Source organism: Choristoneura fumiferana, chromosome 21 (genome assembly GCF_025370935.1).
Source record: "Choristoneura fumiferana chromosome 21, NRCan_CFum_1, whole genome shotgun sequence".
In the NCBI taxonomy this organism is placed as follows: domain Eukaryota; kingdom Metazoa; phylum Arthropoda; class Insecta; order Lepidoptera; family Tortricidae; genus Choristoneura; species Choristoneura fumiferana.
In genome coordinates, this window is record NC_133492.1 from 18,485,443 (window position 1) to 18,512,729 (window position 27,287).

At 38.0% G+C, this 27,287-nt stretch overlaps 3 protein-coding genes across 4 annotated transcripts; 2 read left to right on the forward strand and 1 right to left on the reverse strand.

Annotated features, from left to right (window-relative positions):
- Positions 1 to 2,654: 2,654 nt before the first annotated feature.
- On the forward strand, positions 2,655 to 7,081 carry LOC141439713 (adenylate cyclase type 9-like). Its single transcript, XM_074104058.1, has 2 exons — positions 2,655 to 3,127; positions 4,111 to 7,081. Exon 2 carries the CDS (start codon positions 4,153 to 4,155, stop codon positions 5,929 to 5,931), a length of 1,779 nt encoding a protein of 592 aa, XP_073960159.1. The 5' UTR covers positions 2,655 to 3,127; positions 4,111 to 4,152; the 3' UTR covers positions 5,932 to 7,081.
- Positions 7,082 to 14,026: 6,945 nt separating this feature from the next.
- Positions 14,027 to 16,491, forward strand: LOC141439684 (actin-related protein 3). Its single transcript, XM_074104031.1, has one exon. It carries the CDS (start codon positions 14,151 to 14,153, stop codon positions 15,405 to 15,407), a length of 1,257 nt encoding a protein of 418 aa, XP_073960132.1. The 5' UTR covers positions 14,027 to 14,150; the 3' UTR covers positions 15,408 to 16,491.
- A 3,048-nt stretch (positions 16,492 to 19,539) lies between these two features.
- On the reverse strand, positions 19,540 to 25,474 carry LOC141439825 (leptin receptor gene-related protein-like). Of its 2 annotated transcripts, none has more exons than XM_074104205.1 (4): positions 25,361 to 25,474; positions 24,348 to 24,422; positions 21,599 to 21,785; positions 19,540 to 21,210 (listed from the first exon to the last, which is right to left on the reverse strand). In XM_074104205.1, the coding sequence occupies exons 1-4, from the start codon at positions 25,375 to 25,377 to the stop codon at positions 21,097 to 21,099; spliced, it is 393 nt and encodes a 130-aa protein (XP_073960306.1). In that variant the 5' UTR covers positions 25,378 to 25,474; the 3' UTR covers positions 19,540 to 21,096. The 2 variants fall into 2 exon arrangements, with proteins under 2 accessions (XP_073960306.1, XP_073960305.1); XM_074104204.1 differs by lacking the exon at positions 25,361 to 25,474 and adding an exon at positions 24,872 to 24,906.
- Between the last annotated feature and the right edge of the window lie 1,813 nt (positions 25,475 to 27,287).

Genomic DNA, 27,287 nt, shown 5'->3' on the forward strand with positions numbered 1-27,287 from the left:
TCAGGAAATATAGGACACGTTATTTTCTTTTGTCATTGAACAAAAAAAAATGAACTTCGTTTTTATTTGCATTAGAAAAAGGGTTAACAATCTTGACGAATCTTTTTATTGAAAAACGTTTTTAAAAAACAGTAACTATTATTTATGATACCAAAAGAATGTAAATGATCATATCGTCAGTACTTTGAAAAAATCTCGTATCTATAATCAATATGTCAACAAAATTGAACCTATAAAGTTCACTCAGAAAAATTATCTATTTTGAGCTACGAGTTTTTTTAAAAGTAGTGACGATATGTCCTTGCTAATTCTTACATATTTGCTGTGACTTATTTTCCAAAAGTGTTTTTCAATGAAAAGACACGCCAAGATAGCTTACCTTTTTTCTAATCCTAAAAATAACTAAGTATATAGTCAGTTAAAGTCCCGTATGACGGCGCGCCCTGCGTGCGACACATTTATGAGACCCCCCACACTAGCTACCTTCGAGCGGCGTCGTGCCAGCGTCCGCACAACGTCGACGCCGCGGCGTCGCAACCCCAGCGCTGGCCGGCTGCCGAACGTCGGGCTTAAGCAGCGCTAGCGTTGTGCATTGTACTTGTTCGCAAAAAAACGTTGCTCTGACGAAGCAACAGGAAAAGAAAACGAGGCAGACCACTCAGGCGATGGGTCGACGAAATTTGTGGCGGGCGCTACTTGGACATCACTAGCCAACGAAAGAGAAAAGTGGTCAGTTGGAGGAGGCCTTTGCTATAAAAAGCACACGATAACTAATTAGTATGATGAAACAACTAAAGAACCCAACCAACTGTGAAATATCGGACAGAAGGCTTATAATAATAATAATAATAATAATGTAACTGATAGACTAAATAGTTTTTTTATACTCAGGAAACATCGTAGTTATAGACGGATTTGACAGAACTGTTAAAGCTATAATTAGTTTGTGACAGGATGACGACAGGTGTCGACAAACAGTGGAAATTGAAATTACATGCTAACGGAGCGAGAGGCACGGCTGTGCTGTTGATACGCATCAAATTGATGAAAATAATCCTTTATTCATTGTAGTTATTACAAGAACTCACATGTTGTATGTCTGTACGTAATGACGGCAGCAAAGGAAGAGAAAGAAGCGGGAGCGCTCTCAAAAACCATAAGTATAGACTTTTTCGTCAATGCCAATATAGAGTTATTTAAGGCAGGCATACGCTATTCAACAGTTTTTACGTTATAGAGTTAACAGTATCGGTATGAAATGATCCCGAGTTCGTTTTAACTGTTATAAGTACTAAAAGCTACCTTAGTGTGACCTTGAGACGAGTTTTTGTTGCTTATAAGTAGACTTCAATGAGTTATGCTGCTACAAAAACCACCAACTGTAATTATACCCGGGGCGTTATGGTCAGTAGTAATTTCGCTACTTGAATGCATGTTAATAACACAAATAACGGTTCCGTACAAATTTATATCAGCCGTAGGGCGTCCACTTTTGGACATGTGAGTAGACCTCCCCCAATAGACCTCCAGTTGCTTCAGTTGGAAGCGGCCTGCCTCCACCGTGAACTCGCGGCTTTAACCAAGTCATCCGTCCATCTCGTTGGTATCTATCAATATTCAGTGTTATCAGAGCTTAGTCGTGCTCAAGGCAAAACGTACGCAGTGAACGAAAACAATTACTTTGCTTACCCGCGACCTTTTTCGTTTAGAGCGCGTTCAGACTGGCGGGACCCGCGCGGTTTGAAACACAAAAATGTGTACTATTCAGACACCGCGTTTATTTAGCGATTGGCGTTTAGTTTCAAGATGGACGTCGAAGAGGAGATACTGTGTCTATATGGTTGCTTACAATAAAGAAAAGAAGAAAAACCGGCCAAGAGCTTTAAAGTTAAATATTTCGCAAAAAAATCGATGAATCGAAAAATCGTCTTAGCAGACCCCTAATGGTTTTATATAACCTATCTAACGATACGCCACACTATAGGGTTGTATGACAAAAAAAATCACCCCCACTTTACGTCTGTCGTAAAATTATGTTTCAGTTTTTTAATTGTACCATTTTGTCGGCATAGTTTACATATATATCCGTGCAAAATAACAGCTTTCTAGCATTGATAGTCCCTGAGCAAAGCCGCGGACGGACGGACAGACAGACAGATAGACAGACAGACAGACATGGCTAAACTATAAGGGTTCCGTTTTTGTCATTTTAGCTCCGGAACCCTAAAAAGGCGATATTGGGTGCATCCAATAGTTAGTGATCGATTCAAACATGGCCATTTAGTTTCGTTATATTATATCCCAAACCAAGAATGTTTGAGGAAAAATTATTTTACTATTTAATAATGCCAATAAAATCTTTTGACGACCTGCTTGAATTGATCACGAAATGTGCGTCGCTTTTTGGAATGTGACGTCCAACCGCGCGGTATTCGCGATACAACTGAACGCTCTCGTCGAGCTCCATAGTAATGAAATCGCGCGGACCCCGCGCGATTGTATTTGCTCGCAGTTGGTTGGCGGCAACCGCGTGGTTATGTCTGAACGCTTTGGAACATTTTCATGTAAATATGAACCGCACGGGAATCGCGCGATTTTGGAACCGCGCGGCTTCCGCCAGTCTGAACGCGCTCTTACTTTTTTTTTACTTAAAATTACGCTCGTCTGGCTTTATCGCCTGTAAATGTAAAGCCCGGTTTCCACCGCAAGTGGAGCGAAGTCATTAATGATTTAGTTTAACTATTACAACGATCGGGTGCCTGAAAGTACTTACACCGGTACCGGTACACACTCACTTGTGAAAATGGTTGAGTTTTCTTTAAAGACCGGCAACAGACTAGTGACTCTCCTTGAGTTGTTGGCACTCATACTCTTGGGCGATGGTGATCATTTCCCGTCAGATACCCGCATGTTTCTTTGCCTCCCTCTTATAAAGAAAAAAAAATCCTTGTAGATCCCCGTGTGTCGCGCTCGCAGCTCAACGCTGGCGACGCAAGGCGAGCTGCGCGCGTGCGCGGCGCGCGTTAAGCCGCGCTTCGATGACGCCGTCAGCCTCTGCCCGTCTGTCAACAGCCGCAAGGACTCCGGCATCCGCAGCACCAGCCGCCGCTCCAGCATACAGCACCAGGTCAGTTGGAGCGTCAGGACAAGGGGGAGAAAGATCAGTGATTATAACACGAGATCTGGGGGCTTACTACGAAATTCGAAAATCGAAGTTCGTGTCGTACCGTTCCTCTCACTCTCGTATTCAATAATATAAGTGTCAGCGGGACGGCAAGTTCGAATTTTGCACTTCGTAGTATAGGGCCAGTTGCTAAATTCAATACCATTTGACCCAGTTCGACTTCTGTTGCGCTGAACTATTATAAATAAATATCACGGACTCTTGACACCAATTGACCTAATCCCAAAGTAAGCAAAGCTTGTGATATGGTATGGGTATTGACCCACCAGACCAGGCAACAGAGATACATACTTACCTAAATCCATATTAAACACCCAAGAGTCGAGAACAAACATTTGTATTTTTCATACAAATATCTGCGCCGACTGAGGATTGAACTGGGCTATCCGGTTGTATTATAATATGTACTCAGACTATACCAAGCAAGCAGTCACGTAAACCTAGCTTTTTATACTTAAGCCAGTCGGTCTTTGAGCTTGTAGATATCCTCCTCATCGTCTTTGCATAGCTTGAAAGTGAATAAGTGTTCACCGCGCATTTTAAAATCGCCATAGTTCGGCCATTTTTCAATTTTTCCATTTAGGTATGGATAAAAAAAGCCATACAATTATCGACCCTGTTCACAAAATTTCACGAGTCAGCTGAAAAGTCAACCTGCAGGGGAGAACACACAGCCGCAGGAATAAACCATAACGGAGACGCTTCACTCGCGTTTCGTGCTGACTAGGTCAACTTTTTTTTGGCGTGTAGGGTGTAATCTCTGGAGATAATGAATCGACTTAAAAAATCTTTCGCTAATCGAGAGGCCCTTATTAACATAAGCTGTTTTTGTTCGGAGGAAGTGCAAAGTTCTTTCAAACGCAGACAAAGTTACGGGCAACAGCTGTTCCCTAAATATTCTTATTATAAAACATTTTTAATTCCAGATATTCGCTTTGAACCACCCAGTGATAGAAACACAAAACGACATGCAGCATCGAGTGTCAGGCTACTACACTTCAAGTCAATCTTCGCTCAACGACTTACCTTCCCGCACGCGTCTCCCCGGTCCTCTCAACGACCAACAAGTGCAGTCGCTCCAGAAACTCCGCAAGCAATCCGACCTACAACTCATTCGCTGCGTCCAAGACAATGCGAGGTCAGGCATCAACTACTTTGTACAACCCCCCCTTGATAGATTCACGCTCTTCTTCAAAACGCCTGGAATGGAGAGGCACTATAGGGACAAGGCTCACAGGAGCGATGACTGCGAAGACTTCCCGCCGACGCTGACCACGTCGAGATTCAACACGGCTTTAGATATTCTGGTATCTGCAATCATATTTCTATCCGTCTCCGCTTCGTTATTCACTCTTTATCGCGAGTGGCAGCAGTGGATCGGATGGTTTGTCTTCTTCACCGTCATCGAGGTTATTAGTATGTCATGCTGTGTGTACAGACACTATTTGAAATGGAAGACGAAAGGAAATCCCCTCGTCACCGACAGTATACGGAGATCGGTAAAAATATTTAGAAAATTGACGGACTGGTTTCCGTGGCATCTATCTGGCAGCTTGTTGATCAGCCTGCCCATTTTGGCAGTTTTGATTAATTTCTCGTGCGAATACACCACTATGACGATACTAAAAGGCGAACAGTACTTCTACGTGTATCTACTGTGCCTCGGCATTGTCCACTTCTGTAATTTCACTCAGATGAACTGGCTGGTGAAGAATACTTTGGTGACGATTTACGCCGGCTTTTTCCTGTTCCTTGCCGTGCTCGGCTGTTACGAGGTTAATACTCAGATTTCAGACGCTGATATTAACACCTTTAAGCATCCAGTGGTAGCTCTTAGTTACAATAATTCTATAAATACAACTAGTGATTTTTCTGAGGACTGGTTGGAGAATGGGAACAAAACGGAGAGAGGCGATGGCAAGCAATTAGAGATGCACCTAACGGAGCTTTATTTAGACGTAGCGTTACTACTCATGTTGGTGTGGTTTTTAAATAGAGAGTTTGAGATCAGTTACCGGCTTAGTTTCCACAGCAACGTCGTGGCCAACCGCGACAAACAGAAAGTTCAGATCATGCGAAACCAAGCAGATTGGCTGCTCCACAACATCATCCCGCGACACGTCGCCGATCAGCTCAAAAACACCGCCAAATATTCCGAAAACTACAAAGACGTCGGCATTATATTTGCCAGTATCGTTAACTTCAATGAAATGTATGACGAATCATATTTGAAAGGAAAAGAATATTTAAGGGTTCTGAACGAATTGATCGCCGATTTTGATGATCTATTGGAGAGGCCGCAGTTCCAACACGTGGAGAAGATTAAAACGATAGGAAGCACGTTTATGGCAGCCAGCGGCCTGAACCCGGCTTTACGCCACGCGTCGCGCGGCACGCCTGAACATCTCTACCAATTAATGGATTTCGCTCTTGAGATGCAGAAAGTAGTGGACAATTTCAACCAAGATTTGCTCGAATTCGATTTCATTCTTCGTATCGGATATAATGTCGGTGATGTTACAGCCGGAGTAATCGGTACGACCAAATTGTATTATGATATTTGGGGAGACGCGGTGAATATCGCCTCGAGGATGGATTCGACAGGGGTCGCCAAGCGAATCCAGGTGGGGGAAGCTTGTATACCAGTGCTGACCCCCATTTACGAGTTTGAGCGTCGCGGCAGCGTGTACGTTAAGGGTAAAGACAATATGGACGTCTATCTCTTGGTCAGAAAAAAAGTAGAATAGGTAGGAGAAACTATTTATAAAGAAAAGTAGAATCTGTGATTTAATTATATATTTGTTATAATTATAACTACGTAGCTTACGTAATGAGGTTACAATAAGAGATGATGCTTATTTATTGTGTGCATTATAAAAGTGATATAATGGCTTGACGAAATACTCCCGATGTAAGCTATTAATTTATTGTTATTTGGCTTTAGTGTGTTTAGTGGTTGCGTGCGTGTAACTGCATGCTTTTTATGCAGTGATGTTATATAAAATCTACTTGCCTGTGTTGTCTAATCTGTGACCAGTGCTCTAGTCCACAATGAAATTTCAGTTTATGACCTGTATATTCGAATAAAAATATATTTACCCGTCTTCTCTTTATGTAAAGAACTTAGTTTTGTATTTGTGTAATGGATAATGGCGTTTGTTTCCGACCCTTTTCAGGAATAGCAAAATAATGTATTGTGTAGTAAAATTGTAAACGTATTTGTTGATTGAATTTTGAATGTGAATAATGGCAATTTCGGTAGGAAACGGACAACGAATGTTGTTATTGCGGCTAGGGTTACCATTATATTACAGTGTTGCCAGTCTGCGGTGCGGATTTCTTTTACCACCTCAATGCTGTGTTGTCATTACAGGAAAATGATTTTAAAATTTTGTTTTTAAACTGAAAACAAAAATACGGATCCCAGCTTGCACTTTTACCGATATTACGTTTCGTAATTGAGTAATCGGGTGCTCGGGGAATGCTATTCTGGCTAGCGAGGTGCACAGATGTTTCCAACAGCATGTAGATACCTATATAGGAAGAGTATTTCTGTTGAATGCGGCACGCACCTTTTATATGGTAACCTTAGTTGAGGCTCGAACAACGCGGGCTAGCCGCGTTAACGTGTTGTACTTAAGCAAACGAGCCAACGGAGACTGTTTTTAATATAATGTACCATTGATGTTCTAACCTGACGGTTATTGTCTTTATAATAAAGTAGAAAATTTGTAGCGAGAAATAAAACGAAATTTTTCGTCGATGTAATAAGTTATTCGAAAATGCTTCTACTTCGCAGGATAGCATATATTGTCTCAAATATATAAAACGAAACGACTATTTATTATTATGTAATTTTATAAATAATTTTAAACACTTGCGCGAAACGAATACTTACTCATATATATTACCTGAATTGAGTGTTCCAGAAACCAACTTTAGCTTAGTGAGAAAAATTCTATGTCACACATTTTGATTTTGGCTAAAGTTTGGAGCCTAAATGATGTTTTCATAAGAATATTCTATAGCAAATATTATAAAAAATGTATATTACATTTTTAATATAATATCACATTCTGTCTGTCTGGTCAATTGCTTCTGGAAGTCCAAGTGTACTGTCCTTATAGTACGAGGGATACATTTTGGGCCGCTGGTGTTGTCTAGAGTGCAGCAAAGAGTAAAAATAAAATGACGTAGCCACTTTCTTTAAAACTGTCACCCAAGTATGGCAACGATTACCTAGCATAAAAAATGGTTTTATCCATTTTCTACTCTTTTTTCGCACATCCACAATTTTGGGTTACGAATAGAGCTGTTGCATTATATATATTTATTCTCTAATATAAATAAAACAATATATTTAATATTTAAGAAGACTTGCTTCAGTAGACATTATCGGTTGTATGATTGTATATTCCATATATTTAAAGAAATGAACGTTTACTGATTTTCTACATAAATATATTTTAAAAAGGCAATTTTACAAATGCGAGTCTTCTCATTGTACCTTACCTTGTAAGAGTTCTTTACTTATGATGAAAGCCTTGACTGTACATTCCACTTGTATTTATGATATTTGCCTTCAAAATATCTATTTTCTATTAGTAAATGGAGAATTTAAAAGTTGGAAATTGTCAGAGGACTGTAGTTTTACAGAATGTCGGACCAATACTGGATTATACGCAATTAGCTCTCTTTAAATTTTACCTCTTCGATAAATAGATTCGTTCTTATACATTACAAATTTGAAGATGTACTGGTATATTTATAAGTAGGTAGCTATTTGTGATACATAAATTATATGTATGACTGTAATATTTAAGGAAAACATTTTTCTTTATATACATAATAATCCTTACCTTTTCCAGTAAAAAATTAAAGATATAATTTAATCTAATGTATTGGTTATTCTCCTATACCTTGTGTAGTCTCCTATATCCTAATCGTTGTGCCAAATATCTATATTTTGAGTTACATAATTATTTGTAGTTTGTTCCTTGGACCAACCACCAATCTTGTAAATTCTTGAGTGTCAATCTAGAATGATTGAATTTTTTCTCCACTTTAGCTTGCCTTGTTTTTGTTTGTCCTTTAAATCAGTCTTTCCCAAAGTGGGCGATAACGCCCCCTTGTGGGCGCTGGAGGCCTAAAGGGGGGCGGTAAGGGGCCCAGAAAAATCTTCACCTTTAGGCGAGTCTAATATGTTATGAATCAGTTATTTTATAGCGCCCCCCCATTTTTCCTTCACATTAAAAACCTCAATTGCGATCGGATTGAATTGGGATCGGATCAGATTTTCAATATCTAATGAAATTATGCAATTACCGTGACTACTTTTGATAGATTTAATTATATAATAGATAATGAGGGCTATCGCGAATGAATTCGCCGCTAGAGGCGCTAGTGTAGCGTGAGGTCTCCGAAATGTCAAATCTCATAGTTTTTGGGTGAGCTACGCGGGTTTATTTATAATTAGAATAATTTTGTGAATATTTTGCAATATCTGAAATTAATTATGCCAAATAGGCGTTCCGGGGCAATAATGTCTGTGTTTTGAGACAATTTTGTCTTTCGGAAACCTTTGTCCTCCCTTTTTCCGAACAAAACGGGGACTTTGCAACACTGTGGCATGCTCGATATTTTTATGCTACGGTTTTAAGGTGTATTAAATATGATTTTAATCTAAACTTTGTTTTCACGCCCGTAAATACTTAAAAACCTCACGTAACAGTGCGCCATCTAGTGAGACAAAAAACGATAGCCCTCATTCCGACGAAACAAGAATACGACGAATGAGGAACAATTCCCTAGCACGACACGTGCCACGTGTGAATGAATAAGAGTAGGTATGCGATAAACAAAGAAGCATAAATTAATCGTTTATTATGCTTGAATATCGCCTTTGTGAGGGAGTGAAACTTCTGTAGGTAGGTAACCTGTAATTTTACTTAAGTATTTTGTGTTAAGAGATTTGTGTTGATGATGATGATTTTGTGTTAGTAAGTAAACTAGAACGTACATACCTAAATCTGAAAATAAAAAATATTCTTTCTAATCGCAGTCTGGTAAAAAATATAAAAAGGCTGGTCACTTCGTTGCGTCAAAAGCGATACAAGGCCGGGAGGCGTGTCAACTTTGTGGGCCAAGTTCTTCTTCTTTAAAAAATATGGCTCTGTCCATCAGAGGACAATTTTGCAGTGTCTAGTAGTTTTTGCCGTTGTACGGTAAAAAAATTCTAGAAAACGAAATATGAGAGGTAATGGGATGAACGATGACAGCGCGAATCCTGTGGCAAGTTAAAAGCGAAAATCAACATTGTATTATTATAAAGGAAAGCAGCGATAAAGTTAATTGTTTTACTTTATAGAATATTTCATTGCTGTTCAATATTCATGGCGCGGAGTTTTAGAATACCGGCGTGAATTTATAGTAGTTTTGCTAAGCGGTGTTTCGACCGGTGAGGGGAATCCGGAGGCCCAACTCCCTTCTACCCCCCCCCCACTCCCCCTCTTCCTCTCCCTTTATTCGGGCAACCTTAGCTACAATGCACCGCAGTCCTAATAATGTGTAGGTTCCTTGTGCGGCGGTAACACTTACTATAGGTGTCATTATGTCGTTTACGGACCCACGCCAATCCCAAATTTGAAAAAATGATGAGGTTAGGACATGCTAGATTTAACAACTGGCGCTTGACCTGCAAACGATGTCCTATGTTTCAGCTAAGTAGCTGAATCGCTTCGGACTGTATTCCCAGCCAAGCCCATGTGTGAACTTATGCATTTTAGGTACTGTAGGAACTAGGCTGTATACGCTGGCAGGTGGTAAAACTGACCACTTGGCAGGTTAGATTGACAGCGGGTATTACATGCCGGAGCGCAGATTGCTCCGATAGCCTAAGCGGCTGGTGCTATGCTATGTAAATGTATTTTTAAGCTCTGAAATAAATCCAAATGATTGAAGAAGTTGTTTATTTTGAACTAAGTTTAAAGTCACGCGCGTTGATCCCCAGTACCTAAGCTCTTACCTAGTTACAGTCCCCACAAGTGGTGGAGTTAGGCGCGGTCGGTGTACTTTTATGTTTTAGCTATCGCTTCAGAGGACGACGGAGTACCGCAGCGATTTCAGCGGTCTATGGACAATTGTTAAGAAAGACGAGCTTTGATGACAAAAAAAGCGCATGAAAAGTGAAGCAATTTGGTAAATGTATCGATTTTTGAGGAAGCAACTGTGAGTTATTTTATTTTTTCCTCTATCCCAGTGTTTAATAGAATTTGCGGGCAGATAAATTTTATTACGGAGAAGAAAAGAAGATGGCGGAAAAATTCGCAGGATATTCGGATGTGGACGATTTTATCCACCAGTTTGAAACTATTGCGATCATAAAGAATTGGTCCGCAGATCAGAAGCGAGTAGCGATCGCACTCTACTTAGAAGGGCCTGCGTTGTCCTGGTACAAGGCCAATTTCACGACGTTGGAGTCGTATGATTTAATAAAGAAGGATTAGTAGAACAATTCCGTCGCAAGAAGACTATGCACAGTCTTTTTATTATAGAAAGCAGGAGCCGAAAGAACCGCTACTATCATTTTATTATGACCTAGAAAGGTTAGCTTTAAAAGCAGGAATCACTGAAGACGGCAGATTTATCAAGCATTTTATTAAATCTATTAATTCGCAATGGCAATTCCATTTAGCGTCTAGATTGTTCGCGTCAAAGGAGGAGCTAAGAAAAACGATTCTTCAATTGTGTGATGTATTTAATACAGAATTATACATGAAAACACATAAAGTAGAACTGCCGATTAATATTACAAAAGATTATCAACACTCGTGGGAGCAAGGAGATGCTCCACCTCTTCGATTCACGCCGCGTTCGGAGTATGACACGTCCCAAACGCCGCCAACAATGGTATTTCCGCAAGAAACACCAGGGAACATCACGTGTGCCATATGGAAGGTATAATTTGAGGCCGCGGCAGCTACAGCCGGTGCCGCAGCAGCATCAGGGGATCAAGGCAATAATGATGGTTTCCAAATTAATACGATTTTTTCTAGTGAATTTCCCGATGTTTGTACTATTGAGAAAAATAGTCTGAACACGTTTGTGCCCGTAGAGCTCAATGGCAGGATTTGCAAGGCCCTCGTAGATAGTGGTGCCAATGTGTCACTGATATCTGTTTCCCTTGCAGAGGAAATTGATTTAAAATATGAGCACAAGCTCAGTGATCCTTTGCGCGTAGCAGGAGGCTCCATGATTCAGCCTATAGGAATTGTAAATACTTATATTTTGATAGATAATTATTATTGTAGAATTAGTCTGTTAGTAATTAATGATGGCACAAATTTTTGCATTCTAGGGCAAGATTTTTTGACTGCAAATAATGCAATGATTGATTTTAGTAGTCATACTTTGACTCTGAATAAAAAATTCCGTGTCAATTTTATTCGAAAATTTAATGACACGAACGACTTTTCATTATTGACTGAAAAGGTTTGTGCAAATCAAGTTGCCATGAAAGAGGTTGAGTGCGAGCAAATTAACTCCTTGACCGTGGAAAATAAAGCGCGATCAGTAAAAAAATTGTTAGGGTTCCGTGCTTTAAATACTTTTGCTTTAGGTTCGAGTGAAGGAAAGTTGGAGAAGTCGAAGTCAATTGGGAAAGCGTCGAGGATCGATAGAAAGATGGAGCAAAAGGATGGCGAAAAAGGCGAGTTGAGCTCGAAGCCTGAAAGGGTACGAAAGTCGGAAAATTTGCAGATTGGTTCGGCAGGTCTGATGAAGGAGCGAGAGGCGCCTTCTGGTTGTTATGTAAGAGTGGCAATGCGACGACTTGAGAACGGAAACGAACCTGATAGATTCCATAGAAAAGGTAATAAAAAGTCACGTCATTGTCTAATTTATGTTAATAAAAGGTTTTTCCCACAGCAAGGATCGCTAACTGAACGAAACATAAAATTTAAAAACGTTCATTTAGGAGTGAAAGGGACGGAAAGTGATGGCTGTCTCAAGCCGAATGAACTTTGTGGTTTGACTGAAAACTTTTTAAAAGTTCACCCGAGAAGTTCTGTGTCGACGGTTAGAAAAAAATTGACACGACCAATGATTGACAATGTCATTCAAATGTAAACATTGTAAATTTATTTTTTGCGATTGAATTTTATAATTATAGGTAATTGAATTAAAAGTTTTTTTAGTAGGTAGGAAATTAATGAATTTATATGACTAATGCGTGTTGTAATATTACTATGTGTCTAATATATGTTTTTTTCGTGTGTTTTCATATTGGGAGATCAATTAATTAAATGCAGAAATGAGATGGCAATCTGCAGCAGCCATGCAGTGGCTGATGAAAACTGATGGCAGCTCCCAGCTGCTCTTGTCAAAACTGATGTCTGACGACATCGCTGGAAAACCAAACAGATAACTTTTATTTACATAGTGAACTTAATATAATTGTTTACATATTCAACTTCACGAATATGAGATTGCCTGTTCATACATCTCCCAATGTGAACTGTAATCATATATGATGTGAATTTCTATATATAAAGAATGAGTAGTTTTAGTTTATCTCAGCATGTGGAGTACTTCATACCTTCATGTGTTCAATATGCCCAGAAATATGTGGTGTTAATTGATGGTGTATTTAATGATTGATTTTCTGTGCCTTTCAATAGTTTTCAAGCAACAGAAGTTCACACAGCCAACTGGGATCGCCGATGAAGCTTGCCCAGGGGTCCACACTTGGATCCATGGCTGTGAAATAATAAAAAGATGGAAACCCAGCGGCTATTGCTGTCGTTGTGGAACGGCAACTCCGCTAGGGGGTGCTGAGGAACCTTCATCACCTGATGAAGGATGATGGGCATGAAGCAAGAATGACGTGCCGGGTTGCACAGGCAATGTCACGCGTCTTTAGTAGCTAGGCTTTTTACTGAAAAGGCGCCGTACCTTTTTTGTTTCGGGGTTTTTGGGCGGCGAAGCCCCATCCTTGATTTGAAAATTTTGAAATATATAAACCTATTTATGATTGTAGTAACATAGACTAGAATTTCATGAAAAGGATGTGACTAGTCTTTAGCAAAGACCCTTTTCTGTCTGTAATGTCCCCGTTAGGTAGGGCCGTAGATTAGGTCCCCACCTCTGTGAGGAAGGAGGGATATGTAGGAACTAGGCTGTATACCGCTGGCAGGTGGTAAAACTGACCACTTGGCAGGTTAGATTGACAGCGGGTATTACATGCCGGAGCGCAGATTGCTCCCGATAGCCTAAGCGGCTGGTGCTATGCTATGTAAATGTATTTTTAAGCTCTGAATAAATCCAAATGATTGAAGAAGTTGTTTATTTTGAACTAAGTTTAAAGTCACGCGCGTTGATCCCAGTACCTAAGCTCTTACCTAGTTACAGTCCCCACAGTAACTTACCTATTAATGAATTATAAAATAACTAAATAAAAGCTTTCGAGATTATTTTTTTTAAAGGAGCATTAGGCTGCGTTTCCACCAGAGATGTGAGAGGATGCATTGCGAGGAATCTGTTTGTCTTGAACCAATAGAAATGCTTCATTTAGGTACCTATCACCTATCCTCGCCTTGCACAGCACAGCTCTAGTGGAAACAGCTGAGCGGAGCGAGGATATGTAAATGATGCGTTTCTATTATATTGGTTCATGAGAAACACATTCCTCGCAACACATGAACACATCCTTTTACATTTCTGGTGGCAACGCAGCCTAAATCTTTTGCGAATTATTTTAGGATCCGGCGTTTTATAGTACTGCTCAAACAGTGTCGTTGATACAAAGTTCGCTCATTGGTTCAATGTTGACACTAATCTGTGTGATTCATTCTTACGTCAAAAAATACCTAAGCTGAGCAATATTTTGCCGAAGTCCGCACCCTTTTCAATCTACATCTAAAAAGTTCTTTGATTTCTGCTACAAATATATAATTAAAATAGTGTGAAAATGGGCGATCATTTGCCTGCTTGTGTCATTGATGTTGGAACCGGCTACACCAAGCTGGGGTTCGCCGGCAATAAGGAGCCTCAGTTTATCATTCCGTCAGCCATAGCGATAAAGGAAACGGCGAAAGTTGGCGATCAGAGTACCAGGCGCATGACGAAAGCAGTGGAGGACTTAGATTTCTTTATTGGCGATGAAGCATTTGAAGCCACGGGTTACTCTGTTAAGTACCCCGTTCGCCACGGACTCGTAGAGGACTGGGACCTCATGGAGCGATACATAGAGCAATGCATCTTCAAATACCTGCGCGCTGAACCAGAAGATCACCATTTCCTGCTCACCGAGCCACCGCTAAACACGCCTGAGAATCGTGAATACTTGGCCGAGATTATGTTCGAGTCATTCAATGTACCAGGCTTGTATATAGCGGTGCAGGCTGTGCTTGCGCTCGCAGCGTCGTGGAAGTCGCGTGTGTCGGCCGAGCGCACTTTTACTGGCATCGTTGTTGACAGTGGTGATGGTGTCACCCATATAGTGCCAGTAGCTGAGGGCTACGTCATTGGTTCATGTATCAAACACATTCCCATTGCTGGTAGAAACATAACATCTTTCATCCAGTCCCTCCTCCGCGAGCGCGAGGTCGGCATCCCGCCGGAACAAAGCTTAGAAACTGCTAAGGCTATAAAAGAAAGGTACAGCTACATTTGTCCTGACATTGCCAAAGAGTTTGCCAAATATGACAGCGACCCAGCTAAATGGATGAAGAAATATACAGGTATTAATGCTATCACTAAGAACCCATTTAGTGTTGATGTTGGATATGAAAGATTCTTGGGACCAGAGATTTTCTTCCATCCAGAGTTCTCTAATGCGGACTTTACTGTACCACTCAATGAGATGGTTGATGAGGTTATACAGAACTGTCCAATTGATGTCAGGAGAGGTTTGTACGGCAACATTGTTTTGTCTGGAGGGTCTACAATGTTCCGTGATTTTGGAAGAAGACTGCAGCGCGACATTAAGCGCACTGTTGATGCAAGACTGAAACTCTCTACGATGCTCTCTGAAGGCCGAATCACACCAAAGCCCATTGATGTGCAAGTTATTTCCCACAACATGCAGAGATATGCTGTCTGGTTTGGCGGCAGCATGCTGGGTTCTACCCCAGAATTCTATCAAGTGTGCCACACGAAGCAAGACTACATGGAATATGGCCCGAGTATCTGCAGGCATAACCCTGTCTTCGGCACCATGACATAATGTCTGAATAAAGTTAACTTCACAAAAATAGTCTTTATACATAGCAAGTGACTAAAATTCACTACTCACAAATCTGTAAGATACCCATAATCAACCTTGTTACTTTAATATTAGCACTTACCAGATCTATTTTAAGTCTTACGTAGCCTCATAAGGCCCACATCAAATTTTGATTATACAGATTTGAAACTTACATGTCAGTAAAAGTTGACATTTACTTTGATGTATGTCCTAATTAAGACATTGGGCCTTATGAAGATAGATAGGAAGACTGGCACTATGTCTCAAAGCATCTAGAATGGCTATACTCAATCTACAGTCTGTTGACAAGCCAGTGGCCTGCTGCACGATCACTGCAACTAATTTGTGGCCTATACAAAAAAAAGTTTAGTATGACTGATCTAGAACAGTCTCATGTCTTTGATATCCTTGCTATGTAAGTGACTGCCCTGGCAATAAAATAATGTAATGTATTATCAAGTTAATGTATTGTCAATTTTATTTGCTACTTACTAAGTCTTATGTTTAATTATTTTAAGTATTAATTTTTGATAATTAAATGAAATTATTATGACTTTATACAGGAACAGGAAATTAAGCATATTTTAGACATAGTCAAATTAAGATTTTTTCCTTATTTAATCATATCCAGTTTGAAGTTATCAAGATAAATATTGAATGAAGTAATTGAGTTAAGTAATAAATTATATCCACTACAAAACACTATATTACTATAAAACTTGTTAGTTTTCAGTTTATAATTGTGTCTTAAGCTTAAAACTAGCAATCCATAAAGAATAAAAAAGAAGTTAACCAACTTCACTTCAGACTAGAAACTAACTTCTCTTTTCTTTTAGCCAAGCAACAACAATGGATTATATGACTTCTGTGATAATGAATTTTCATTTCAGTTTCCTTGTTACTTTTCGATTTTATTTATCTTGATAAATATCAAACATAACTAGCATTTTCAGCCCTTTGATTGTGTCATACTTATTATTTGAAGAGCTAAGCAAATAAAAAGCATTTAATAATGCATTCCAACTTTGTAAGATGTAATAAAATCTAAATTTGAGACTTATTATTTACTGTTTAATTTTGTAAAAAATAAATAGTAGAGGTTTATCAGACTGCTAGCGCTAGAACGCTGTAATTTTGCATGATTATAAATGTTAACCATGGTGACAAAAGGGTAAAATATTTTTTTAATCATGTTTTTTTTTTATATATTTCTGATTTTTGTAGCGTTCCACACTTCAGTCTATAAAAGCGGAACCCTTATAGATACTATCACTGTTGTCCGTCCGTCCATCTACCCAGGCCTTTTTTCTATAAGTAGAGAAAAACGGCTGAACCGTATTTGATAAAACATGTCTAAGACCCATCGCTTGAAAACTTGCTTCAAATAAAATAAACCGCATTCAAATCGGATCACCCCTCTTTTTGCGTCGGGGGTTTAAAACTGTAATTAAAACGTATAAAATAAATACTCAGGTCTACCCCTTTGAAAAGTGAAAAAATCAAACATCAATTAAGTCAAGGCAATCATTAAAAAAGTTGTCCTATGAACTTGAAATTTGGTATTATGGTAGCATAATCAATCAATCTGAACATCTTTATTTTTATGTAAGTATGTAAGCAATAATTTTAGGTAGACAGGCCTAAAATTATAGCCTCGCACTGCTTACGTACTATTTGCGTAAGAACAGGGCTCAGCCTACACTGGATATTTATTAATACGAAACCCTCGGTGCGTGAGTCCGACTCGCACTTGGCTGGTTTTTACATTTAGATACAAAATCCTACCTACTAATCCCACTTCCCACTAATATTATAAATTCGAAAGTTTGTAAGTATGTTTGTTTGTTACTTCATCAAGTCTAAACCGCTGAACCGATTTAAATTAAATTCGGTATCTATCGGTACAGATTAATAGTCCCGGGGAAGGACATAGAATAGTTTTTATCTCGGAAAATTGCATAGTTCCTGCGGGAATTGCGGGCAACAGCTAGTAAATATATAAAATTTACATCAACTAAAATCCACGAGATGCCCAGCGCCCTGAATGTGTCGAGTTCAATGCCAGTTATAATTTTATTATACTTAATTACTTACCAGACTGTCTCTGTATTCAAGTCATTCAAAACATAGGGCATAGAATTTTTGCAGTGATTATAATTAAGAGGTGATCCCAGTTATAAAGCCCGTCCGTAATTATAAGCGAAGCTGCCTTGCGACTGCGTTATTGCTTGCTAACGTACTGTGCGATGCTATTATAGTACGCAATAACTACATATATACAAGTAGGTAACTTTTGTTCCTTTGAAAAAGTTGTGGGTGAATCGTGAGATGAAGAAATAACGCATTCTTAAGTACCTATTCAAGTCAATGCACGTAAAAAGAGCTCTGGGTGGCTAGTGGAGGGGATACGTTTGCGCATCTGTCAACTAACAAGCCAATGGCACGGCCGCGCGTGGGGAGGGGTCACCAGTTTTAAAAGGGGTAGGTATTCAACTTAATGATACGTTGTCAAACTCCAATCCTTCATATTCATATCATAATTATAACCAATAGTTTCTCTAACTAATCACTGGCTAATGTCCTCGTAGCCATAAAAAACGATATGGAAGAAGTCCACTTCTGAACAAAGGCCTCCCCCGTAGAACGTCACAATGAATGACAACTCGCCACTTGCATCCACCGGTTGCACGCAGCTCTCACGATGTCATCAGTCCACCTGGTGGGAGGCCTGTCAAAGCTTCGTCTTCCGGTTCGTGGTCGCCACTCGAGGACCTTTCTCTCCCTCAACGGTCGTCTGTCCTTCGAGAGATGTGGCCCCCATAGCCACCTCAGTTCTTCGACGAATCTCCGTAAGCATTCCAGATTCTATCGCGCAAATAAACTCCAAACATAGCTCGTTGCGAAAAAAAAGATAGGTACATGTGTAACTATGATTTTGTTATCGCAGAACTAGGTACTTTATAGTACATTGTTTCTTAAGGACGGTAAGTGAGGAATTACGATTCTATTAGAAGCCCGAAGTCGAAGACTAAGGGCTTTAATCAGTCGATGTTCGTAATTCCTGTACCGCCCGTGCGAATACAATGTTTTTCATCAAATTTGCGAGTAAAATTGTATATAAATTTGGGAAAGAATAAATATTGCTTTTACAAAAATTGGCGATACTTTAGGCTGCGCTCTTGGGCAGCGCTACCAAGCACACCCCGCGGCGTGCGCATGCAGTGCTTGGCGTTCTTTTGGTGCGCGGCGTGCTGTAGCCGTAGTACGCTCAATGACTCATTCACCGACCTTGGGTTTCATGGCAAGAACAAAAGTTTGATGGGTTTATTTGGGGGGTTGCAATCAAGGTAGCCTGCATGTTACGGCACTGTTTATGAGCAAGTGTGATGAAAAACATAAAATAGATCGCTTTGATAGCTCGGGCTAGAGGTTAAATGTTCCTGACGAGGCCTTATTTCAACGCACTTCGGAATCTCAGTTTCTCACCACTACATTATGCTATGTTTTTGTAGGTACATTGTTATACATTTTATCTACATGCATATCATAACTGCCCTATTATTATTCAAAGTCAAAGTCAAGTCAAGTCAAAGTCAAAGTCAAAATACAGGCCATATCTGAACATATTATAGAAAACTTATGATATGCATGTAGATAAAGTTATGTATGCGGCTATACATAATTACTCGTGTGCTTATTATGAAATGCACCATGCCACATAACATAAATAACTATTATGGCTTGGGAGAAACGTTAATGTTAATATTAAAAAATACCGCCATTTTCTAGAAAGATTCTTCAAAGTACTGTATTATTTATCGCAAGAACGGCAGCACTGGTTTGGCTATATCATTTCACTCAGAAATTCGATATGCAAGAAATATATATATATATATTTATACCACACCAGACTTGCTCAAAGCATAAAAAATGAACACGCCACAGACTAATAAGAGATACCTACCTATTAGATGGCGCGGCGGCGGCAAGTAACATCTTGCATCCACGGAGGATTTTAATTTATCCTACTAATAATAATAAGTAGGTAATATTATAAATCAGAAAGTTTGTGAAGATGTTAGTTACTATGTTACAATAAAACAACAAAATGTTAATTTAAAGCAGTTAATAATAATATATAATGTGACCTGGTTCTAATTCTATATTTACAACATTTACATTTCAGGAATGTAAAAATAAAAAAGTATCAACAGAGTGCCTGAACTTTTTACATAATAATTTCGTGTTGATTTTATAAAATTTTAAGTATTCAAAATAAACCTTCTAACTTATCTGATAACATTATGAAATTATATTATTAGGTATATTACTAATTTGTTAACTATAACGAGTGGTATACATTATTATGTACCTACCTGTTGTGTTTTTGTATGAGTTGAGTACACGTAATAAAATTCACAGCAGTTAGTAGTTTTTAATGGAACAATAATTACGTAGCGCAATGGAATTGAAATGGTTTTTCTTTTTACGTTATTTATTATGAATAGTTTAAACAAAAAATAAAACATTGTTTAGCATATGAAAATTTTGTTTCAAAAAACTGATTGAAATTGATGAATGCGACGTTTTGTTAAGATATTTTGTAATAACATAGCTGCTCCAAAGCGCTATTAGTAAAAAGCCAGCTAATGTTAATTTCTTATTTACCAGACTTTCGTTGCAAAGCGCATCGCATAAGTTATTTAAGGCATGTTCATAACAATTTACTGAACATAAAAATCTGAATACCTATATTAATAATCCTGACAGAACTTTGGTGGTTATTTCAATAAAATCAAAAATTTTAACAGAAATAAAAATATAATGTAAATAAACTGTGGTGTAAACTTACACTAAAATTCCTTAACCTATAATAATCAAACTGAGATTGTATAATGCTCTTTCAGGGTGCTTACACTAAGGCAATCGTTTGATTAGTCAAAAAGAAAAGGCAGCCAACAAGAGAAACCAAAAGGGACCTTTATGATGATGACCCCAATGACTGCATGCTAATGAACCTGTGTAATGTTTTTTACAAAAAAAATTACGTTTTTTACATGTTTAATATAAGATTTACGATCATCCATCACATTACGATGACCATCGAAATACGACTAACAGGATGCATTATGTTCAGACCATATAAAAAAGACAGGCAATAGGCAGGTTTATTGAGAGATAGAAAGAAGTAACTGATTAGCACGAAAGCCATGGCCAAGCTCCCTTAAAACATGGCCGTTTAATTCAAGCAAGTTAAGATTATGGTCATTTAAATCTATTTCCACTTCCACTGATGATTGCGCCATCCCTGATCGAGCAATAAATGTAACATTGAGATACGTATTGGTAAACGACACAAACTTTTCAAAAACAAATATTGTCTGATTACAGCATCATCAACACAAGTTATGGTGATTAATGAAGAATCCTCAAAGCACTAAGGTGTCTGACAGCTTTTGCACATTAAAAATAAATCCTTTCTCTTTAGAAGGGAAAGCTCTGTGCATTATCCCTTAATCACCTACAACCTTTTATTAAAATCAGTTATACTTTTCAGACTTATAAGCAAAGACAAAACCAAAAATCTTATGTACCTATGATACAATTCTCATTTTGCCCTAACCATTGTCCCTTCAGCAGCTGTACAACAGTGGAGTTTCTAGATCTCTCACCACATTGCATAATCCGAGTCTTCCATGTCAAAGATTGTGAAGAAGCCGAGGATTGTCAGGTATACTATGACATTGCCCGCTATGGTTAAGTAACATGCGCCTGCAGCAATCTGTAATTGGAAGACATCACTTTAAACTTTTGGTGTATTCATTCAGATATAATTTATGTATGACCCGTTTACTCTGCACAGTAAAGTATTACAAAATATTTAATAATGGATAATAAATAATAATAATAAATATTTTAACAATATTTTTTAAATTGTCATTGAATTGGAAGATGTTTAACTTATGTAGTTGCGACGATGGCACCACAACGCCAATGTTGGCGTGTGCAAGCGATTAAGATTTTCGGTTGGTTGGTCTAATTGCCTATTGAAGCAGTGCAGTTCGTAGGACAGGAGGTGCGGTTTCAAATACCATCTGGCGATCAGATATTTTTTAGATTTCATTGAGCAAGCGTATTTATATTACAATTTTTAAATATTGAATACTTACCGTACCCACATGTGCTAGCACAATGGGTAGACCGAAAGAACTGACAATCAAGCCCATGGTCAAAAAGACAGCAGTCTCCATGCAAGGGGAGTTGCCACCACCGGAGCTGTCGCTGTGTCTCCGAGCAATCATGGTAGGTATGGGACACAACACGTAAAACAGGACTACAAAGAATGGCCACCATAATCTGAAAAATACAAAAGGTTGAATGAAAGAACAAATAATTAAACTAGTTATTAACTGAATAGAAGAAAACTGTTTTTTCTTTATCAGCTAATTTAAGTAACAGCACAGGGAGGGACAGATCTTATTTGCATCAATTTTAAAAGTAAGAAAATAATGCAAAATAATCTAAAGGATAAGATTTAATTATGATAATCCAATATATTTTCTATGAGATGTGGACCGCAATTTCCTTTCAATGAGATGGTGATCATGATTAGGGTTGCCAGGCGTCCGGATAAAGCCGGACATAGTTAGGCTTTTTAACCGACTTCAAAAAAGGTGGAGGTTCTATGTTCCAGTGTTTGTATTTTTCAGTGCGTGTCCGGCCAAATTAAACGGTGTCCGGCTTTTGTTAGGCTTTTACATTTTGACCAGTCACATGGTCGTTCGAGCGAGCGGCGGCGCGTCGTCGTTTCTGCCCCGCACCGTACGCCTGTCGGTCTGCCTGCCTGTTGCCTCTTCACGCTCAAACCGCTGAACCGATTTAGATGAAATTTGGTATAAATATAGTTTATGACTCTGGGAAGGACATAGGACGCGAGCGAAGCCTTAATAATTTAGGGCGTCCGGCATTTTTGCCTAAAAGTACTTACGGCTAAACTCTGGCAACCCTAAAAGATCAATAAAGTTAATGGATAGACTAAACAAACTGCGATTGGGTAGGTATTAAAGTTTTGTAGCTTTGCCTACCCTCATTCTTGAGTGTTGTCTGCATACAAATTCGCTACTGTTTGATTTGTTCTTCGACAGCCAACACTCAAGCCGAATTGACAATATGGTAATTAATTACTAATTAATTTCATTTCATGCAACCAGTATTACATTGCTGGGCCATGAAGGTTATGAGTTATAGTGAATGTGCTTCTATACACTCAAAGCGGATATTGGACGTCGTTTCTGTAAAGAAATATTCCAGATACCTATGAGACAATCTAAACTATTTTGAACATGAAACTACCGTGAGACTCACTCATATTAACTGATATTGTAACGGATAACTCACGTCGTAGAGCGGTGGGCGCGTAGTGCGAGTGTTGCGGCAGCCGCCGAGTCGCGTGCTCCTGAGAAGAAGGGCTACGAAATAGCCCGAAACATGTCGAGCTAAACTCGGTTTAAGACGTGAGTTATGCGTTACAATATCATTTAATGTAAACTATGATAGACATTTTAGTGTTTCTTAATTTCAGCTGTTTCGCCAATCTCGGTAGGCAATGGCGTTCTGATGTACAAAAAAAAAATGGTGTCTCGCGTGTTCGTGTGTAGCACTTGAAGGCATTAGGTATTCACAGTTGATGACACAGACAAGAAAAGACAGAGGAGTGGCTTATTGTGTTGATTTCACAGATCGCCACATTGCCCCGTGCGTTTGGATCTCTTGATTGACGGACGCACTTATCTCTTGATAAGTGCGACCGTTGGTGGCGAGAGTGCATTCAGGCGACGCGCAAGAATTCTCATGACTTATATGCGTCAAAATATCTTGAACTTTTTAAAGAAAACAAAGCTATCAGTTGAAAACGGAGGTGCACCGAGTACCCGGCTAGGATCCGGTTCCCGACGGTTTCGACATAACGGGTAAGCAATTTAAAAAAAACCAACTGTTTTCATAGGAAAATGTTTATTAAACTTTGTATTTAGATCAACTTATAATTTTAACAAATTTTAGTCTTTATTTCTCATTTATTAATCATTTTTATACTAACTAGTCATTGAGATCCATTTCTTTAAGTATTCATTTGTTAAATTTTTAATGTCAAGTGCAATAATCAAACTTCAAATTCAGCAGATTGTGATGTAAAAACACAAGTCACACTCTGCCTCACCCTGCACCGCTTAGCCCTTCCGAGTGGTGTATTTTAAATTTCGTTATTTCACTATTTAGGAATAACAACATCATTACCATCATTAAAGATAATCTCAGTCTACATTACATACTCAACATGGCTTATATAATTATTAATTAACAAAAATTCTGAACTTAGGGTAAGCAAGCCAAAAGTCCAGGGCCTTGCGCTTGCAAGGGTCTCTCAAAAAAACCTAAGAAGGCTCACTAGTCTCTGCACTTCTTGTCAATATCAGATATACACCCATGTTGGATACCATACTTTGCCTCAAGATCTACCTATGGCACTTGCCACAGCAAAGGCAGTCATGCCACTGTCCAGCATGTGCGAGAACAAAGCACAATATTTTTTGGATACTTGGCTTGGCACAGTTTTTTTATCTTAGTTCTAACTGTTCAACACCCAGCAGAGACCTGGCATGAACTGACAGTCTGGAAAGGATTGCAATAGGAACTGGGAAGAACCTGCACATTAGCATTCCAGGTGATGCACACCTGATCTACTGGTTATCATTACATTACGTTACTTTAAGCAAAATAAGTAGGATACTACAATATTTATTTGTGATATTATTTGAGACAAAAGAGGCTAGAGTGCAGGTTTTTTTACCATTTGAAAGGTTAAAGGAGGTTATATAATAAAATTCTGGTTTCTTATGTGGTTAGAAATGAGACACTTACTTATATTGTGGTAAGGCACACGCTAAGATAACTAATGTCATTCCAATTGAGCCAGCAAAAGCCAATGATATCAACCTGTAATAACATAAGAATGATTATTTATTATATAGGGAAATCAACTAACTCTTGAGCACACGGACACCCAAGGAAAAGCAATTCAGTTGGGCTAGTATAGATGTTAATTTCATGCTTGACTGACAATTATATCCTTTTCTGCCCGATTTAGTTGGTTGGACCCACTCAACAAAAATCAATAAATCATTTTTACCACTTTGGCTATGGAAGAATTTTTGCAGTAATAATTACTGTTAACTGTTAACAAGCTCCACTTTAATTAGTAATGTAACATAGGACCATACAGCAGGCCCTTTTATGTAATCAATTAAGTTATGTCAAACATTAATGGCAAATTGTAAACTAAGGAAATTTTGTAAATTATCTGGTAAGCTGTAATCATTTAAATTTCCTCTGCAAGGTCATTTACTTTGTTTACCTATTATTTTTATCATGATATTAATACCCACAGGTAAATTAGCTTCCACATAACAATTTATTAAGTCAACAAAACGCATTAATAATAAATTTTATAACAAAACTAGCCTTCATTGTCAGTGGTAACAAAACAAATAGAAAAAGAAAGATACAAGTTGTTTTTTTATCCAGATGGCATCGTTTTACGTTAGTAGTAATAGTAATGCACGTACGAAGGCAGTGTAGGTACGAAATCTGATAGCAAAATATATACAATGGATTGCTCCACATAGCAAATACTGCATTACTCCCGTTTTATCATAAATACTTTGGTGTTGAAAATAAATATTAGCTCGACTTACCCTGTGATCCGTGATGAACATGCAAAAAGAGAAATAAATAAATCATAAAATAATGGTTAAGCTAAGTCCATATATTTGTAAATAAGAACTGTGAGTCACTCGAATGAGAATCAGAGTGACTTTTATTATACTATAAAACTGCAATTTCAGGAGATTATATCGAAGTAAATCATAAATTTACCTTTAAGTCCTGCCATTGTTTTAAACAATAGTTGTTTTGAGTCACTGTAAAGTGTTTTACTGTCTATTTTAATAAACTTTCGCTACAAGTAAACTGCACGAAGGAAAAACTATAATAATTGTGAGTATTGTGACATAGACAAGCATGAGACGTGAAGACAAGATAATGCAAGATGAAATAGTGATGTTTATCAAATCCATAGAGAGACTGAGTTGAGACTTTATAGTCTTTAGAGGCCAAATAAAAACAAAAGATAGTTTGGTAATTGATTTTTTGGGGTGTCTTAATGAATATTAATATTTGAACCCAATAAACCCATTTCATTATTTTGTAAAAACATGCTTTCTTCCAACGAACGGATTTAATTTATCTAGCAACTTGAGCGTTTTTTCCCGTGCGCTAAAGACGATGTGTTTTTTAATTTTTTTTCTTGTCTTATCTGTGGTAGAGTACTAATTATCAGTGTTGCCAAGGTAAAGTGCTGAGGAAGTTAGCCACATTCGCTACTTTTCGGGTTAAAAAACTTTACCGTATTTTACGCCGTCTCTATCTTACAATTCTTACAGCACTGAGAAAGCGGATGTCTGAAAATTTGTACTACATTTGATAAGCTAAAGGTGACTGACTTATAAAAATCAAACAATTTGAGTTTGAATTACTTGTGTACAAGTTACAGAGTTGCAAATTGAATATTAACAATTAAATGACTCATTAAGAATAATCAAAAATTAACTAGTGCTCACGCAACTTTATAAATAAATAAATAAATAACAGAGCTCCGACAAAAATGACTGGATGCAGTGTTTTTGGGTTTAAAAAAAGGTCTGACACAATATTAGTATGAATTGTCTTAATTATTGATTGTTTGCAAGAACATAAGATTGCGTAGAAGAAAAGGTTAGCTAATAATACCTTTTGAAAAAACTAGATTCCGTAGTTATTTTTAACGTTTTAGTGTTTTTTTTTAGTCATTTTTCTAACTAACGCTTTTTAGTCATTCATTCATATTCTATGCTTAGGTACTTATATTTAGCATGGCTGGATATTTTGACCCTTGCACGTAGTGTCGTATATACCTTTCGACTCTTGTACGTTTTTTACCTTGATACATTTAGCTAAACACGTGTTCACATTAGTTATTATACTTTATAATAATAATAATTATAAACTTTATTGCCATGCCAGTTACATTAAAATAAAAAAACAAAAACAAAAACTATGACGCTTGTTTGATTGGACCCGAATACATTTTAACTCCTGTCCATTTTAACCGCTGCACATTTTGACGTTTGTGCTTTTTGCCACGTAGACAGCCGGTCCGTAATTGTGACACAAATAACTATTTCACACCTCTCATTAAGTAAAGTAACTTTTACTCCCTGATGGGGGTGATCAAAGTGCAACTTTTCTGTTCAAAGCTTTACTAATTGTTTTTTATGCAAATTCAATTGATGATTGTAAAACCAAGCCATTTTGCTCCCTTGTGACGCAAATAAGTCAAATAACTATTTTCGCTTCTTCAACTGATTTTAAATATTTGTAATGGGCGGTGGATGAAATTTTTAAAATTGGCTGTTTTTTTTATCTGTAGGAATAAGTTTACTCTTTAAGTATCGATGAAGCTATACTTTCAAGTGAATTGAATTTCGTTTACTCGAAAATGTAAAAGAATATCAGATTTTTCTGTAGGACCGATTAATTATAAAAAATAAAATAGTTTTTATTTCCGCCAAAATGAACTACTACGCCTGAATACGGTTTTTGACTTGGTCCTCGTCCTCGTGAACGAACGAAAAAAAACCTAACTAAGATAATTAAAATGCAACCAACATAATAAAATGGCCTATTCCACTTAAATAGCTAAATTTTTGTTCAGGGACTTGGCAACACTTTCGTTCGGCATGTTTGACAGATTGTTTGTTCTGT